At 41.5% G+C, this 18,371-nt stretch overlaps 2 protein-coding genes across 18 annotated transcripts; one reads left to right on the forward strand and one right to left on the reverse strand.

Annotated features, from left to right (window-relative positions):
• The first annotated feature begins 109 nt into the window (after positions 1–109).
• Positions 110–7,855, forward strand: itm2ba (integral membrane protein 2Ba). The gene is made up of 6 exons (XM_056750257.1): positions 110–335; positions 3,661–3,792; positions 3,894–4,106; positions 6,149–6,259; positions 6,658–6,808; positions 6,912–7,855. Exons 1-6 carry the CDS (start codon positions 249–251, stop codon positions 6,998–7,000), a joined length of 783 nt encoding a protein of 260 aa, XP_056606235.1. The 5' UTR covers positions 110–248; the 3' UTR covers positions 7,001–7,855.
• Positions 6,911–18,313, reverse strand: abi2b (abl-interactor 2b). Of its 17 annotated transcripts, none has more exons than XM_056750238.1 (12): positions 18,100–18,312; positions 14,654–14,821; positions 14,286–14,462; positions 13,770–13,787; positions 13,571–13,668; positions 12,852–12,998; positions 12,118–12,236; positions 11,675–11,908; positions 10,950–11,147; positions 10,486–10,572; positions 9,920–10,111; positions 6,911–9,828 (listed from the first exon to the last, which is right to left on the reverse strand). In XM_056750238.1, exons 1-12 carry the CDS (start codon positions 18,214–18,216, stop codon positions 9,653–9,655), a joined length of 1,731 nt encoding a protein of 576 aa, XP_056606216.1. In that variant the 5' UTR covers positions 18,217–18,312; the 3' UTR covers positions 6,911–9,652. The 17 variants fall into 17 exon arrangements, with proteins under 17 accessions (XP_056606216.1, XP_056606215.1, XP_056606218.1 ...); XM_056750237.1 differs by having other exon boundaries at positions 12,118–12,239; positions 18,100–18,311; XM_056750240.1 differs by lacking the exon at positions 13,770–13,787.
• Positions 18,314–18,371: the final 58 nt, after the last annotated feature.

Here is an 18,371-nt window from a genome sequence, read left to right on the forward strand (position 1 = left end):
AATCGTGTAAAAACATTCTGATTATAATACACGATATTAATGAAATGTAGGATTATATAAAGAGAGGGGAAACAGCGCCACTGCTGGATGATTCCTGCACGTGCAGTCTAAATACGGTCGGCTCGAGCTAAATGCGCCACAGCGAGTTGTTGGACGACATTGTCGAGAGAGATCGTCGGTTTCACTGAGCTGTCGCTATTATTTTGAGAAATAAAAAACAACACGAACCCAAATTTCTGTTATTTAACATGGTTAAACTTGCGTTCAACTCCGCTCTCGGGCAGAAAGATCCGATAAAGGAGGAGAAAGAACAAGCTTTGATCCCTCAAGATGTGGTGAGTTTCGGTAGCGCTAAACATGCTAATTTGACTAAAAACAAACGTCGAGACTTTGACAACGACGTTGTGTTAAATCGTGAATTATAATACGTCTTTATACGTGGTGACAGGGTTCGAGCAGAACGTATACGTTAGATAACGTCGAGAGGATATTTAACATTTAAAAGGGCAAAAGTGGTGAAAACGTTTTGTTAACGAGTAATGTTTTGTCATCTATATTAGCTTAAATAAAATCACACGTGTAGCGTTTATCCCCGTGTTTGGGTCATTTACGCGTATTTTCTTGTGTGTATTTGTTCAGTTTTGTTGTTTGTGTTTGTGTGTGCTTAAAGGAAAATGGCCGACAGTTCAACAAAAACACCACAAACCATGAACGCGTTGCACTTTCGTTTTTGTAGAGACACAACTTTGCATGCTCGTGCAAGGTTATATTTAAAACATAGTGTTTGGAAAAGATGCCAATTAGATCCATTTTACTTCTTTAACCGTTTATTCTTTAACACACTGGTGCATTTATGCACGAATGCATGTGATACTAAAGTGCACGAGACCTTGCGGTCGTGAAGAGGAAATGTATGTTTTGCCAGTATATCGTGGGAGACTTAAATAGGCGCGAGACTTGCTCCCACTCAGATGCGTCTGCTGTCACTGCGCGTGAGTCAGCACCGGATGTGCGAATCGGGTTTAACAGATCGTGAATAATTTTTTTCAGCAGACACAACACTGTCCTGATGACGTGACTTGATGAGTTATGTTTTGACAAACGTGAGAAGGGTTAAAGGAATATTTCACCTAAATATAAGACTGTCATTCTTTTTCTATCCAGCTGAACACAAGCGACGCGTTTATATTACCAAGTTGTCATTTTATCTTATAATATGTGTCCCAGAATATAGAAGATCTATAAATCACATACATCCATCAGAAACGTGATCACAAAATAAAAATGCTTTCTTATTTGTTTGGCACCCTGGATAAAAATAGCTTGTTAAGTGAAAAAATGCAACTCGAAACAAACAAAAATAGTATTATTTAGAGGTTATTTAGCGATTGAAACCGTGTTTATAATCAATTGTGGCATATTTTGTAGAATATAAGAGTTTAACATACAACCATATTGTAAATGTGTAAGGCCCGATTCACATTTCGCGTCCGTTGCGCGCGCAAGTTTGTTACAATGGGTTCACACCAAACGCGAATAAAGTCAATTGCATATAAAGAACTCGTGGAAGGCAGTGTGAATCGGGCAGGGCGATTGCAGCGAGCACGCATCAATCTCTTTTTCCACAAAGTTTGAAAATATTTGCCAGATCGCGACATTCGCGTGATAATAACGAACTTTTCTGCCGAGTAATAATGAGCGTGGAACGAGATAGTTCGCGTTTGGTGTGATTCCAGCATAAATGTAGACGCGTTCAAATAGGGAACGACGCGATCGCGAGGCCCATACTGTACAGTGTGGACATTTTTCTTCGCACATCGGGTCATTTGAGTGGAGAAAGCGGTGCAGCTCGCGTTTTCCGTGCGGTTTTAGACGGGAAATGTGAATCTCCGCTAAGCCAGGTGGTTTCGAGTTATAAGAACTAGTACATGGATTGTTTTGGAGTTAATTGTTTTTTTACTTTTTTATTGTTGTTAGTAAGTCAAGGGTCTGAAAAACATCATGTCACAGAAAACAAGTCGGATGAAATATGTCAAGAATGAATGCATACTATATAGGATGTACTGTTTTATGATCAAGTTAATACCAAATGCTTTTTGATATCAGTTTTGTACAGAGTCATTTGGATTACTTAAATGTGTGCATTTTGAAGCATTTTGTGAGAATGTTCCGTTTTAGGTGACCTAGCCCTTTAATTCATTGAGAAGTGTGTTTTACCTTTCCACGTCACCAGAGACTCTAATGCTTATCTGAATGAGCTGAAGGTATCAAATCATCACGAGATAAGCTGTTTAAAGCCTGCTGTGCGGTCTGAAGTCCTCTGTCACACAGGTGATCAGAGCATCACTGAACCCGTGTCTGAAGCCGGCTACCCAAAACAATAATCTTACAGAAACTCCTGCAGGCTCGGCTTATTTAAACAATGACGCCTCTGTTGAGGCCAAGCCGTGTTGGCGTGTTCTGTGGTGTGTGTCGATGTGCCCACGCGTGAGGCGTAGAGGATTTTAAAACGGGTGTATTTGTAGATTAAAGGGAATCTTTGAAGCGCTGTGTTTTGGGATCCTGTTGAATAAATGAGAATAATCATTAATGCATTTTTTATTTGGCAGGCGCTTTTATCCAAAGCGAGTTACAAGTAGGAGCGCATATGAACATTTTGTCAATGCATTCCTCGGGATCATAGATATATTAATACTCTAAACTAGATGAAGGCAGCGATTGAGGATGACTTCTGCTGAATTACAAGTTGCGTTGTTGGCGTGCTTTCAAAGATAATTCCAGCTCAGATCTGGTGTCCTAGATTTTGTCTGACTTCAAGGCCACATTGTTTTCATGACAGAATCACTTCAGGTGTTTGCTTTATCAGCATTCCCAATGAGTGTTGTCTGAGAAGTTCAGGCTGTTTTAGATGAGCACAGCAGACACAATGTTAAAGTTAAGAGGAAGATAGTGTCAGAAGAGGTTGATGTTTATTAGAATCTGAATTGCACTATTATCATGGGAAATGCCTTCCCCAGACACGCCTGTAAACAAACCTGTATACGTTGTAGTCTTTTCCATGTGAAATCCGCTCACTTTTATTGCACATTTTCCCTGGAGTCTTGTGAATGTTGTAAACAGTTTATTTTGTTTCTCTTCATTGTACAATGACAATCGGATGAATGTTCAGATTCGTTCTAAACGATGCCCTTTTTCGCTTTCTCCTTGTGTCAGCAGATGTTTTGTTCATTTGCATCATGCTGTATGTTTGTTCCTGTTGGTCCCTTGAGGAAGTTAGAAAATTCCCAGTATCTGTTGCACACGACGCATTTGTTTTTGACCGAAGCCACACCCGAGTTTAAACAAGCTTGCATCCATTGAAAGGAAAATGTTTCTCATCGAGCACAAATAAACAGTAAGCAGGTGCGTTTGGGACTGAGATCTTTCTGGACTTTTGAAAATGCAAACACACTTTCCAGGTGAAGCCTTTAATAAAAAAACCTGATCTGTTTGTTCCTTCTTTTTTTGTGTATTACACATAATATAAAAGAATGTTAGCTGTCGCAAGCTTACTTTAAAGGAACTGCGTCGTGTACTAAGATTTTGATCAGTTTCATTTTAATTTGTTTTCCTGTGGCCAGATTTGACTCTGTGTGTGTGTGTTTGTATGTATGCTCACAGGATGTAGAGGACGTCCTCCGTGTCAGACAGCAGTCCAGGGCCTGGTGCTGGTGCATGCGTTTGGGCCTGGCTCTTATCCTGTCTGGTGTGGTGATGGGCGGAGCTTACCTGTACAGGTATTACTTCATTCAGGTGAGAGAAGCGTAACACGGAACTACAACACATAGAACATTTTTGAAAGCAGCAGTTGGTCGTTTGTTCTGATTGATGCTTATTCTGATGATGATCTTCAGGAGACGGTGTATTTCTGTGGAGTGGACTACATGGAGGAGAATTACAAGATACAAGACAGCCACGAGGAGGGCGAGTTTGAGCTGCCAACCTCATCAAGAAGGATTGAGGAGAGAGTGAGAGTTCTGGAGGACGAGGGAGTGGCTCTTATTAACATTCCAGTGCCCAAGTTCAGTGACAGCGACCCCGCCGACATCGTCCATGACTTCAACAGGGTAAGAAGCGTTTGTCGCCTACAAAAACTTTTACAACATTATGAAAATAGCAGTGAACAAGAGGGGAAAAAATCTAAAAGCGATCCAAGAAACAAAATGGCAGAGGTGGGGACAAGTCACATATGGTCGAGTCCAGCAAGTCTCAAGTCTTAACCATCAAGTCTCAAGTCAAATCTCAAGTCACAGTTTAGACATTTCACCCTAAGCATGTCAGGTCAAGTCCTGATAAGGGACAAGTCAAGTCAAGTCAAGTCGCAGTACTAAACTAAACAGAGGTACATTTTTACGATACATGTTTATTTCTGAAAAAATATGAACTTATATACATATATTATTTACAATTGTAAATATAAATCAATTCTAAGTGCTGATCACTTGCCTATGTGTGTGCTTTAAGTTTGGTTCCAGCAGATACACATTTTCATATGTTTACATAGACACAGAAATGGAAATACTTGTATCTGACAGAATATCTGACAGAATGTCGCTATGAAGCTTATAAACTAAGTATTGTGTCTGAAAATCTGCCTGTTATATGTTATATATATATATGATGTTGTAATACTTGTGCTGTCCATTTATAGGTCACAATAGGGAATTTACATCTAGTGATGGGAATCTCGGATCATTTTATTGACTTCGATCTTGAATCTCGTTCATCAAAATAAACAGATCTTTTTCATTTCGGCAGAATATAAATAAAATTCTCAGTCGGAAAAGGGTGGCTGGCTCACTTCAGGTAGATGGAGAGTTCCTGCCTCAAGTGGAGGAGTTCAAGTATCTGGGGGTCTTGTTCACAAGTGAGGGAAGGATGGAACGGGAGATTGACAGACGGATCGGGGCGGCTTCTGCAGTCATGCAGTCGCTGTACCGGTCCGTCGTGGTGAAGAGCGGCTCAGCTCTCGATTTACCGGTCAATCTACGTTCCTACTCTCACCTATGGTCATGAGCTGTGGGTCATGACCGAAAGGACAAGATCCCGGATACAGGCGGTCGAAATGAGCTTTCTCCGCAGGGTGGCTGGGCGATCCCTTAGAGATAGGGTGAGAAGCTCGGTCACTCGGGAGGAGCTCAGAGTAGATCCGCTGCTCCTCCACATCGAGAGGGGCCAGCTGAGGTGGCTCGGGCATCTTTTCCGGATGCCCCCTGGATGCCTTCCCGGGAAGGTGTTCCGGGCATGTCCCACCGGAAGAAGACCCCGGGGAAGACCTAGGACACGCTGGAGGGACTATGTCTCCCGGCTGGCCTGGGAACGCCTCGGTGTCCCCCCGGAAGAGCTGGAGGAAGTGTCTAGGGAGAGGGAAATCCGGGCATGGAATATAAATAAAATTTTAATGTCTGTAAATATTGCCCAGGGATGAAGTTATGATGCTTAATCGTCATCTCTGCATTGGACGCGCAATATGCATGTTTCATACGTAAAATATCATTTGAGAACATTTGTTTTCTATTTGAACTAGTGTAAAAAAAACAACCAAAGCCAAATTATCACAAACAGAAACGATTAATTCATTACATTAGTAATCATTTTATTACATTGACTATAAATAAATTACTTTCTTATCTTCCCTTATGGTTCTTGAAATGTCGGATGAAATTTGACGTGTGGTTGTCGTGTCAGACATTCTTGCTCTGCATCTGGCAAATATTTTTATATTTGCACGGTCCAATAAAGTTCAAAGTCCTTATAGCCGAACGTGACTATCAGTGGAGCTTGATTCTTGTCTGCCATGTTTGGCGCGGAGTTGTGTAGCGTTAAAGACACAGGCGCTAATTAGTGCTGCTGAGTTACAATAATTATTTTTTAAACTAATTGTATTACTTTATTATTAATTTATTACTTTAAGTCATTGTCGAGTCTTCCACTTTAAGTCAAGTCTCAAGTCACTTGCTCTCAAGTCAAAGTCAAGTCATTTTCTTACAACAATCAAGCAAGTCCCAAGTCCTGAAAATTGTGACTCGACTCAAGTCATGTGACTCGAGTCCCCCACCTCTGCAAAATGGCATTACAGGGACAGAATCTCTTTCTCTTCTGCTTTCAGAGGCTGACAGCTTATCTGGATCTGCGTCTGAACAAATGCTACGTCATTCCTCTCAACACTTCTGTTGTGATGCCACCCAGAGACTTGCTGGAGCTGCTGGTGAACATCAAGGTAACCACAATGTTTCTGAACCGCTACCACTCCAATTTCTGACACACACTCATGTTTTTTATATAAGCAATGATTGTGCTGGAAAATGAATTAATCTTATATAGAACTTTCGCTGATTCCCTTTGACACATGCTTAGCTTTTCCTTTGATGCAATCTGTGTACTGTAGGAAATACTATTAAAGTATACTAAAAATGTATTTATTTTTCCACTTCACATTGCTTCTAGGTTTCTTAAGGCTGCCCCAAAACCTATTGAGTTGTCTAAATAACATTGTTGGGTATCATAGGTGCATTTGTTTAAAACAATTGTGCAGGTGGGCAGCACTTTAAAACACGCCGCTGTAGTCTAATATGCAAGTTTGTTATAATACAACTGTGTGTGTGTGTGTTTGTGTAGGCTGGAACATACCTGCCACAGTCTTACCTGGTCCATGAGCACATGATGGTGACTGGGAGGGTGGAGCACATGGAACAGCTGGGTTACTTCATCAACGGCCTGTGCAGAGGCAAAGACACCTTTAAACTGGAGCGCAGAGAGACCGTTTTTGGTAAACAAACTAACTTGTATAGACCTTCCATTCTTAAGTTCATTTTGACATTTGAAAATATTTTCGAGAACAAGCATACATCTTTTCTGTTTCTTCCTTACAGGTATCCAGAAGCGAGAGGCTCTTAACTGTCACAAGATCCTGCATTTTGAGAACAAGTATGTGACGGAGACGCTGATCTGTGAGCCGTAGGTGGAGAAGACGGCAGGGTAGCAAAATATAACCCCCTTTTGATGAATTCCACTCCCTTTTCTCTTCTGCCTTTAAACCTTTTTTTGTTTCTGTCCCGCGTGTGGATGCAGATCTCCGATTTCTTTCTCTGTATAGCAGCGATCAATATATCAGAGAGAGGACGTGAGCAATATTACGCGTAAAACTATGTGTGTGTAGGTTAATGTCTTGACCAGTTTCTCTCTTAGAAATGATTTTTTTCACATTTGGGTTTCGGTTTAACAGGGAGTCTCGGATATATATATATATATATATGATAAATTCTACATGATTACTACTAATGATTTGACATGGGAGAGGGAAAGACACGTACAGGAGAAACTATCAACTGTAGAAGTGCACTAAATGTGTAGCTTGCGTTTAAAACTGTGAACTTCTGACTCAGAGCTCAGATTATTATTGTACTGGAAGATATATTTGAATAGAAATTTGTGTTATATGGTCATTAATTACACATGGGAACACAAGGATAGATTTGATTTTTGCACTTTAGTTAAATGACCATTTTTGCTCGGCTGTAAGTTAGTACACTGCTCCAGTATGTCCTCTATTAAAGACTTTGAATTTATGATAGCGTAATGTGACTTTTTTTAGTTACTGTAGATCTAAAAAAAATCTCAAATATTCAAATCAAATCTAGACTTATAAAATATGTAACTCTGGGGTCATTAAGGTAGCTGTGTCAGGGTTGAAAAGAGAGTTTGTAAAGATTGTCTAAATTTCCAACATCAGTTGGATTTATACTATTATGAACATAACCCGAGAAAGATTTCATGTTAAAATTGACAATTAATACATTAAAAATGGACCACTCAACTTGCCTGGATTTGTGATTTTTTACTTCATAAATTGAAAGGTGGAGTGTGATGCGGGTCAGTGGACTTGAACCCTAAGATTTGCCAATGTGCAGCGACATCATAAAGAAAACATTTGCAATAGAGTCAGAAGTGATGAAGATTGAAACTCTTATTTCGGGTAGTACAGGATTATTTTGCATTTTTGTTTCTTTAGAATTAATAGAACTATAAATGTTTCATAAGCTTGATACACAGGGACCGGAAATAAAACTTCATCAGTCTGAGCGAGTAGACCAGATATCCAGTTTATTCTCCATCAGCAGGAAAATCACAGAAATGATCAACATGCAAGACTCGTTTCACACATACTCACCACCACAGACCTTTCATTGAAAATAAAGATTTGCACACAGACAAGCAAGTCACCAAAGATCCATAAACAGCGAACTCAGTTTCACCCTCACATACTCGCACACACACTTACATATAGACATCAAAGTACTTGATAGAAAAAGTCTCTGTGCATTAGTATTACAGTTTGTTCCACATTATTTACATGTGGGTCAGAGGATGATTTGAAAGATTGGGCTGGTTTCTGTTTTTCACTTCATCCAAAAGTCAGTTCTTCACATTTTGTAAGGTCCCTAAGATCATGTTAATCTCTTGTGCTTCATAGATATCTCGAGCTCATCACTGAGGACTTTCTAACTGTGCCTTTGTTATTGCAGATAATGGGGGGTCTCTTTTCTCTACATCAGTCATACATCAACACAATAGTATTTTTATAATATAAATCAATATATAACATACATATAAGTATAATCTTGTATCTTTAAGTCCACAGTTGGTCAGAGGGATGAATCGGAGGTTAAAGAACACATACACAAAATCTTCCTGGAGAACACAGGATTCAACCTCTCGTGACCAAAAATATGACCGTCTATAAACATTTCTTTATGGCACAAACTTCCTGAACAATTTAATAGTGTTTTTTTTCCTTTTTATCATACATATAAAGAAAACACAGACTTGCAAATATATCAAGCAATAAAATCTTTGTCGGAAAGAAATCAAGGTAACGGAATGGAGAAAAATGAAGTATTTTAAGGTTGTTTTCGGTCCCGTGAGCGATTCAAACCAACACTTTGGTATATCCTTCTGCTAAAGTAGAACTGCACTCCGAATGTATGTTTATAAAATGAAAATCCAACCTCCAACAAAAAGGGAAACAAGAAAAAACCCACCTGAATCTAAACTCTCTTATTTCCTGGTATGATAATACGTGTAAATCTTTGCTCTCGTTCTTGGCAAAAGCCATTCTGTTGTTTGCTGGTCACGTGACTCAAGAAATGAGGAACATGCATGTCCACAGTGTCCATCTTCTGACCACTCTTCATCTGAGAAATCTCATGAGGCTTTACGGAAGAATAACTGTTCTTTCACTAGCTACGACCCTTCCAGAACAGAGAGAGACACAGGTGTACATGAGCAAAAGCAAAGCAATCGATATCAACACAAGTCAAGCAAACCAACACGTTTCCGATACATATTTCTAAAAGATTCAAATAGAGATGAATAAATGTTCTCGATGTATTTATCTTACATTTTTCAACAGTTTTACCCCTACAATTGGCCACTGTCCTCTTTACCAACGTACACAATGCCTCTATTGTTTCTGGAGCTAGTTATCAGTTTGTTCGTCCGCAACAAGCCTGTGCATGACGTAGTGTTGCAAAATTGACAGAATGTTCCTGTGTGTATGTATGTGCGCACTCAGAAAAATGAGGAAGAAGGAGCAGCGGCGCCACCCGGTGGCTCAGTCGGCGTAGTGCATGATGGACTCCACGTAGTTCCCGGGGAAGAGCCCGGTGGTGCCGCTCATCACCCCCTCGAACCAGCCGTCGTCGTTCTTTTTGATGACGTAAATGATCGCCCCCTCCTGGAAGGACAGCTCATCTTCTTTATCGCACATGTAGTCGTAAATCGCCACCACTGATGGAAGATAGCGCAAAAGAAAGGGCCATTAGAAAAAATATTTTTTTATCAACTAAAAAGTTGTTTTAACCGCTAAATGAACTCCCACCTTTCTCAAGGTAACTGCGAGGAGCCCACGGCGGGTCCTCTTCAGCGTACGGATCGCTGTACTCCACCACTGCTGACTCTTCCTCATCATCACCCTCCTCATCCTCATAAATCTCTGGAGGAGGTGGGGGCGGTGTTGCTTCCTCAAACTCTACCACTCCTGCAGGGGGCGGGGGAGGAGGAGCATCTGAAACTGAAAGAATTTTAAGAGTTTAAAGGAATCTGGTAACTTAAGCGAGACAAATGAGTCATGCTGGTAGGGGAAGTTAAGGGAAAACTGCTAGTAGGGGTCAAAAGTGACATACACGACACAAGAACAAAAACATTGTTGTTACTGGTACAATAATTTCTGGGATTCACACTCCCAGAAATGCGGATTTTACTTGCAAAATTCAGTGTGTGTATGAAACCGGTATAAGACATGCAGAAAATATGTGGAGAAGATTCATGATGGATCAACAGGGGTCCTATCACAGTTTTGTGCAAGACAATACATGCAAAATGTCTGGCACAAAAAAAAAACATGCATCTACGGCACAGGCTGGTGTTTCCGAGTGGATAACTTACTGGTCTCCTGAACCCGAGCCACAAAACCCATGAGCGGGAGCTGAGGAGTGATCTGGAGAATAGAAGGGGGCGGAGGGGCCGTAGGGGCTACTCAGCCCAAAAACACAGATACAATTCAGAAAGGACAGAGAAGAGAGAAATGATCACAGTGTAGGTGAAACATAGAAACAATGAAACGAGGGCAAACAATATGAGCGAGACACTAAAATTGCACATTTCAACCATCAGAGTTTTATTTTCAATTTTTTAGTCGTTCACATGTTTTTCCTTTGAAAGAGGAAAAATGCGGCACATTGAAAAGTGTCTTGTGTGAGCCTTTAGGTCAGGGTGACATGACGACACCCATTCAACCAATAATGTGAGTTTGGGAGGTGAGAAAAATCTTCTTTTCATTTAGCCAATGGCCGAAAATAGAAGTGTTATTGAAAACTGTATTTTTGCATTTGAGGAGGTATGACCTCTACCTTGATTTTGGTTGTAGTGTGGTCCTCCATTCAGCTGGTTTTCGATCATGTTTGGATTTGTGTTCTGAGGCATGTTGTTGTTGTTGTTAGGCTGTCCAGTAACTGATGACGGCCGGCGATACGGCAGGGAACCTCCCACAGAGGGCGTGCCGTGTCGCGTCATTGGCCGGGTCATACTATAAAAGTGAGGACCGTTGCCTAAAAGACAGCAAAACAAATGAATGAAAATATTCTGAATAGTTTTTCTGGGAAACACAGATTAAGACACTATACTCTATATGGAATGAACTGAAGACACGACTGTCCTCTAGAATGTATAAGATTGCCTTGCTGTCTGTATAGGCAGCTACCCTCTAGGCAACATTGCTTTGCATGATCCCTAAAATGCTGTCCAAGTATGAAGCTCACAAGCTTTTGTACCAAAGCCATTGCAAACGATATGGCCTCCTGTCAGAGAATTATGTCAAAGTAAAAATGACAATGTAATGTAAGCCCACTGTATTCTTTATTTTGATTTGCCAACGAACGCTTTGTTCCAAAGGAAGCACGAGCACAAATGAGGGGTGATGGAGACGCGTGCAAAAGAAATCTGAAATTCACCAGGAACATCACAGACGCACAGCAAGCCAAGCCCATGCAGGTGACGCGTGGGTGAGTTAGAAGACAGATGACTTCTGGGTGATGTGACGTGAATGGATGGAGTTGGGGTAGGTGAGGGGACTCACCTTGAGCGGGGGTGCTTGTTGCAGCAGCAAGGCTGGTGTTGGTGGTAACGGGGAGGGTGAGGGGCAGTAGTGGGGGGGGTGGTATCTCAGGAGGGCCCTCTGCTGGCAGAGCAGCGGTGGGGGCTGGGACGGGGGGCACGGGCTCGGGGGTGGGAGGAGGCGGGGGGACGGGAGGGGCGGGGATTGTAACGCTCGGGGGAGGTTTGGGGGGGTTGGGAGGGCCAAGTGTTAAACCTGCAGCTCCGCACGCCACACAGAGACATGAAGCCCAGGGGAGAAGAGAACGAGACGGAACAGAGATTGAAAGGTGCAACAGGGCCAGGGGGGAGAGAAACAGGCACAGGGGTGAACAGAAAGAGGAGTTATTTTTACTAGAAAATCAGAAATGAGCATCAGGAGCGCAAATTGATATAAAGAGATACTAGAGTAAGTGGAGGTCTCACCAGGAAAGGCTGTGGGCGGGGCAGGGGTTGGCACGGCGATAGGCACGCCCACACTTCCACTCCCACTGTTTTCTCTGCTGCTGCTGCGACTGCTGGGGTGACTGCTGCCACTGCTGCCGCTGCTGACGTACATACAAAGAAACACACAACATGCACATAAACCAACACGCTATTGCATAAAAATCAACTGAATCGTGCTTGCAATCCTAATCGCTTTCCCTTAGGGCCAAGTTCAGTCCGATTGCCAGTTTACATCCTGAATGTATAAAATAGATCTACAAAGACAGCTATCTTCATAAAGGCACTGACTGAGGAATTGTGGGTGAGAATCTGAGAAATGAAGGAAGAAGAGATCCGTAAGAATGTGATTATGTGATCTCTGCTTGTCCCCAGAGACTCAGGAAATCAGAGCGGAGCGCTGAGAATGCAAAGAGCGGGAGGATGAAACGATAGAGTAAAAAAGAGACTGAAATAGAAGAAAGGGGGTGAGGGACAGAGCTCTTCTTTACGGAGGATATGGCTGTTTGAACCCAAAACAAGCTCCAGTATAAAAGCCAAGGAGAAGAAACCAGAACGTTAGTGAATGACGGTTAACTTGAGTCACACGGCGACGGAGACGCTCAACAAATACACAGAACGACAGACAGACAGGACGAGAGGATGAGGAAAGAGAGGGTGAGATAGCATGAGGGGCCGATCTGAATGTATGTGTGTGTGTGTGTGTGTGTGAGTACCTGTACGTGCGGGTCCTCTGATTTACAGATGCAGTTCTAGCCGGGCTCTGCAGGGGAGGCGCGTTGTTGCGTGTAGGACTCGGCACATAGTCGTTAGGGATGACGGGTGGACGCACTGGCTCGAGCGTCCGGTAAGGGGAGTGTCGCCTGCCGAGGGGGCGGGGTTAAAATATTTTAAGACGTGCAAAGGAGTGGAATCGGATATCACTGACAACTCCCATAACTGCATGAGATTGTGAAGAGTGTTTTGATGTAGGAAGTCCAAAAGTGTCTGCCCACTATACTAATTGTGTGTACTCAATGTTGCCATGGTGACAGTGAGGCGTCGGGGGCCGTGGACATGGGCATGAGTGGGAAGAACACGACTGAGGTTCAACAGTAACAAACATCGGATGTAAAAACTCACTGACGGAATAAAACCAACACATCACACACACACAACATGACAGCTTGTCGTCCGCCGTGACCTGCAGTGGCAGAAAAAGGCACACGGACTGAAACACACACACATACACAACGCTTTAGTGTGTCAGTCCCTGAACACAGAACAAAACAGACCGCAGTCACAAGTGTGTGTGTGTGTGTGTGTGTGTGTGTGTGTGTCAGGAATAAAGATAAGACTTGTTTTTCAATCACCATTAACAAAACATATGATCGGATCAGGGTTGATATCTTAAATGTATGTCATTTCTCACCAATCACATCAATCATTTTCTTACCCAATGGTGCCTTTGCCCGGGGCGGGGGGACTGGGGGGTTTCTGGGTAGGAGCAGCTGTGCGTGGAGTCGTACCCGCTTTCATATTCTGGGCGTTGACCTTTAGTTCAAAAGATAAATATTATTCTGTCTTCCCGAGCTCAAAAATGATATACCTCAAACACTAAACTCACGCTAACAGAAGCCTGACTGATTCCTTACCTTAAACCTTAGTAACCACTACACTCAGACATGAAGGCAGTAAGAGAAGTGAGGAGAGAAAAGATAGGAACCGTTAGTGTTAAGAGTAGAAAAAAGAAACACACACACACACACAAAACTCAGTATACGGGCCTCATGGAATTGGTTATTTAAAGGGACAGCTCACCCAAAAATAAATGTACTGTGGGACAATTTTTTGTCATGTCTTTCTAAAATGAAATAATTTAAGCATGCTGCCTCTTGCTTTAGCTTTTTCCACCATATATGAAAGTGAATCGAGATGCGTGAATTCATTTTTTGAGTGGACTTTCCCTTTAAGTTCATCTACCAGAAGATGACGAATGACATCAATCAGCACCACAAAGACCAGCTATCCCCATACTATAATTATCTTGGACTAATTTCACTTCAGTCTGTGCCAGATTTCACAGTCAAGCCGACACATGTGTGTGCTCATAGATGGGTAATAAACACCTGTCACACACACAGTAACGTTCCGACTGGCGTTGGGTATACCTTCACACCGTGGCCAACGTCATCAAGGTGACTGTAGTCAATGGGCTTGCGGATGTAGCGTACAGGCCTCTCGGGATTGGCTGGTGCGATGATCTTGTGTGTGCGAGAAGTGTTCTTATTGGTGGTGAGGATGCCGATCTCTCGTCTAGCCACCTTCTCTTTATGGATGTCCACCGTCTAGGGAAAAATGTTAAATTGGGGGAGTCGGTGAGGTTATTTACGCAGAAATGTATGCTGAAGCATCCAATCGATCACTTGACCAACTTAACCAAACTAAACACAGAACTTGAAGATATAGGAAGTAAAAGCAGTCGTAACAACTACATTCGTTTTTTTATTTCAAAAGAGAGTGTGTGGAATGGATGTACCTGTGAGATGTGGTTGATGGAGGACTCCATGCGGCGCAGCTGGGACGCCTGTATGTCCAGCATCTGGAGCACATTGTTGGCAAGAGTATTGATCAGATACGCAACACTGGCCAGAGACTGAGTGGTGTAGCTTTTGGTTTCTTCAAGAGCTCTGTGCTTATCTGGAGACTAGAGAGAAGAGAAGAAGAGAAAGTGTTCATATCAGCACAGATGGATGACTGGAGGTGAAAAACATTGTGTCACCGACTTGCTCTCGCCCTCATGATTCATTTCCACAAGCAACAGCCAATCAGAGTTACCGAATGGTGCTTCAGGCCACCGCCTCATTGGTCACCTACAACCATCAATCATTCCCTCTGGCGTAACCATGGTGATACGGTCACATATATGTGTAGGCCCATTGACGAATGGTACTGTGATGGTAGGGAAAAAGGATTTTATGAGAGAAGATGAGAGACACGTTCAAAGCAAATGTGAAAAAACACAGAAACTGCTTCTAGTGGCATTATATTTAATATAAAAAACAGTGACCAAAATCGTAAAGTGACTAAAAATCCCAAATTCCATACATCTCAAATACTGCTCCATTCAAATACGATTTGTCAAACAACACAAAACCATAACAATGGATAGCTTGATACAGAAAAGATGGCTTTGAATGAAATCTTTTACTACATGCATAAATCTAAATATGTGTTCTTTCAGGATCCTGACAGCTCCTGGATTTGTTGTTGGTCTGTTATAAAAATACCTCTGAAATGGCAAATGGTGGAGAAAATGACCAAATTTACATATAGTTATTTCTATAATATAATATCTAGCCTGAACAGATTCGTAATGCAAACATGTTTAATCATTATAATGACCTTCCCAGCACTAAAAACAGTGCTGTCACATCCAAATAAGATCCCTCTAGACGTCAGCGATTTGAGGAAAACATTGGATCACTCAACTTTACATTTGGATGGATAAAAAATTGTTTACATGTGACAATAAGACAAGTGTACAAATAATTTAGCAATTATCAATGAATCTGGTTTTCTTGAAACAAACTGGATTGACCGGCTCAACTATGCAATTAGAAACCATGAAATGGTTCTTTGGAAAACTGTCTTTCATTTCTGTCTGCAACACACTTTACTCGAGGAAGTGGGTACAGAAAGACTGGAAATATTGTGTTACATGCTGCACTAAAAACAGACCCCGGACCACACGCAGGCACAAATCATCTCAATCTGAAGTAAACACCGGTGGGTAAGTGATCCCAGCTCGTTCACATGCAGATATTTAGGGCAATTCTGATGCTGCTTACACGTCATACACCAAACGGTGGAGTCTGTCTCCCTATAAAGACTTCCATGTTTATGTTTGAGATTGTTCCAGGGGTGAATCAATTTTGATTCGGAAGAATTGTATTAAAAAGAAAGTGTTCCAATGGCAGTAATTCTTTTAAACGGTATAATCTCTTGAAGTGATTTTGTTTTTATCATTGTATCCTATTTTATATCTGGCAATTTAATTGAGCGGTTTGATCTCGTTTGTGTTTGTGGTGTTATGTGTATTGTTTATGTCTATGTACATATGCCACCAGTGTCAAAGATCATTTTCCGCTCTGAGACAAACAGAATGGACAATAAAGTTCATCCTAATGCAGAACGAGGTCCCTGTGGGCCCGACCACAAAACCAAACTTGTTTAACACGTTTAAAAACGTTCAGCTCATACAAACACAGATCCTGAAGCATTGCGCGTTTACAGAACAGCTATTGCTGCAATGTTCTGAAGTATGCAATATTTATCAGGAGCGCATCACAAGCGGAAAACACAAGCGTCAGCATCCACAGAGAACAAACTCATATCCAGTGACATTCAGTCAACGCTCCGCACGGGTTCATGTGAGACACTCAGTATTTTTAGGGAAACAAGTGTCCGAGCTTGATTTAAAATGCACTATTTGTGTAAGATGACCAAGGGTAAAACAGAGAAGTGGAGATGTGTACACACACTTCTGAGTATTATTCCCCACGAGGGATAAAATAACATGAATCGCTTCCGACTTTAGTTTCCAAATTGAATCATCAAACTGCTGTTAGCAGGGGAAAATCCATACGAACATACATGACAACAAGAGATTTATGATTAACTTAAAAAAAACATCAGCAATCCAGCTTTAACATGAAAGAGTTTGATATAACAAAAGTGTGTGAACGTTGTATAACATCTGCCGTGTAATCCAACATTTTCAACATTCAAAAATAGAGTACATGACAATGACCAAAATAAAAGAATCTGTCAATGTTGTGATGCCGTCTTCATATTTGTTGGTTTCTAATGTCTATCTAATAACGCGTGTTAAATGTTAAATGGATCCAACCCATGTCCAATGATGTTCAATGATGTTATGTGTGTGTTTGAGCTTATTTAAAACATTTGGTTGATAAAAGTTTAAATGAACAAGCAGATATCTGTATTGGCCGATAGTTTTCTTAAAATCTGCATTGGTCAAAGGAATCCTATCTGTGCATCCCTAGAAACCTTTACAGTAAACCATAGTTTCGAATTCAATTGAATTTTATTGATGTTCCCACAACTTTGCATGGTTGATAAGTTTTTAACATACATTTAGGCATCAGTCACTGTAGTAAAGAGATATTGTTATGCTAAATAGTTCTTTAGCACCTTTATAAAACAATAACAGCCATAAACATTTATATAAACCAATATATTCCACAATATGAAAAATAATTTCTCCTTATTATAGTGTCACTACATAAAACCCACTTAAACTTTACGAAAAGTCTGAAGATTAAATAGCATTACACAAATACTGCCAAAACAACACATACTTCATACAAAATCATAGTTCACGCATTTCCCTTTGACCATAAACAAACCTCAAACGAATTTTAATACTTCACAAATAATAATAACAAAACTTGAACATTACATCATTTAACACCTAAAATGCTGGGTGGCTCTGCCTCCAGCATTAGCGGAACAGCTAACTTCACGAACCAATGCGTTGTTTTGTTTAAAATCTCTTTACAAACCGATTAAAATGCACTTTATGTCATTCCCATTGTGTTTAATAAACCTATACCGGTGATAAACGTCAAGTGTGTGTAAAAACTGACAGGAAATACTCTCTCTACTGATGTGGTTAATTTGAGGTTTACACATCGGGTTTCGGTTCGGCTAGCGGGCTAGCCTGTTAGCTCAGAGTCTGAGGCCTCATTTCTTGACTAAATCACGACCACAAACCAAGCACTAAACGCGTCGAATGTCACTCGAACGTGTTATAATCGACGCCTGCGTGTAAAGCTGTGATTCAACGCGGAGATTTCAGTCAGGTCGTCGGCTTTATCTCTCGCCAACAGTCGGGTCGGTTCATCACTCCTGTCATTTTTCATGTCCGTCTGTTCGTCGTGTCTTATTGTTTATCGTTACCTGTATGTAGTTGCTCTCGCAATATTCGGCGACTCTCTCTAGGTTGGCGTAGCTGTCCAGCAGAGCTCCTCGACCGGCGGGAATCTCCTCTTCCAACAGCATCTGCAGCTCCGCCATCTTCACATCTTACGGATGCATTCAGGAGGAAAACACCACCATCACACTTCCCTCTCTCTCTCTCTCTCTCTCTCTCTCTCTCCCTGTGTGTCTCTCTCCCTCACTGGTACACACGCTCCTGTTTCTCTCTCTATGATGCAAACAGGGAAAAAAAT

The sequence above is a fragment of the Triplophysa dalaica genome, chromosome 6 (assembly GCF_015846415.1).
Source record: "Triplophysa dalaica isolate WHDGS20190420 chromosome 6, ASM1584641v1, whole genome shotgun sequence".
NCBI classification, from domain to species: Eukaryota; Metazoa; Chordata; class Actinopteri; order Cypriniformes; family Nemacheilidae; genus Triplophysa; species Triplophysa dalaica.

What these genes read in the sequence shown, in the direction of transcription:
- itm2ba (XM_056750257.1), top strand. Translation starts at nt 249, where the DNA reads ATGGTTAAACTTGCGTTCAACTCCGCTCTCGGGCAGAAAGATCCGATA. An exon ending in AGCTGCTGGTGAACATCAAG is followed by an intron (nt 6,260 to 6,657) that starts GTAACCACAATG and finishes GTGTTTGTGTAG; the next exon opens with GCTGGAACATACCTGCCACA. An exon ending in GCGCAGAGAGACCGTTTTTG is followed by an intron (nt 6,809 to 6,911) that starts GTAAACAAACTA and finishes TCTTCCTTACAG; the next exon opens with GTATCCAGAAGCGAGAGGCT.
- abi2b (XM_056750237.1), bottom strand. Translation starts at nt 18,216, where the DNA reads ATGGCGGAGCTGCAGATGCTGTTGGAAGAGGAGATTCCCGCCGGTCGA. An exon ending in CCCGCCCACAGCCTTTCCTG is followed by an intron (nt 11,909 to 12,117) that starts GTGAGACCTCCA and finishes GCGGAGCTGCAG; the next exon opens with GTTTAACACTTGGCCCTCCC. An exon ending in GGCTCGGGTTCAGGAGACCA is followed by an intron (nt 10,112 to 10,485) that starts GTAAGTTATCCA and finishes AAATTCTTTCAG; the next exon opens with TTTCAGATGCTCCTCCTCCC.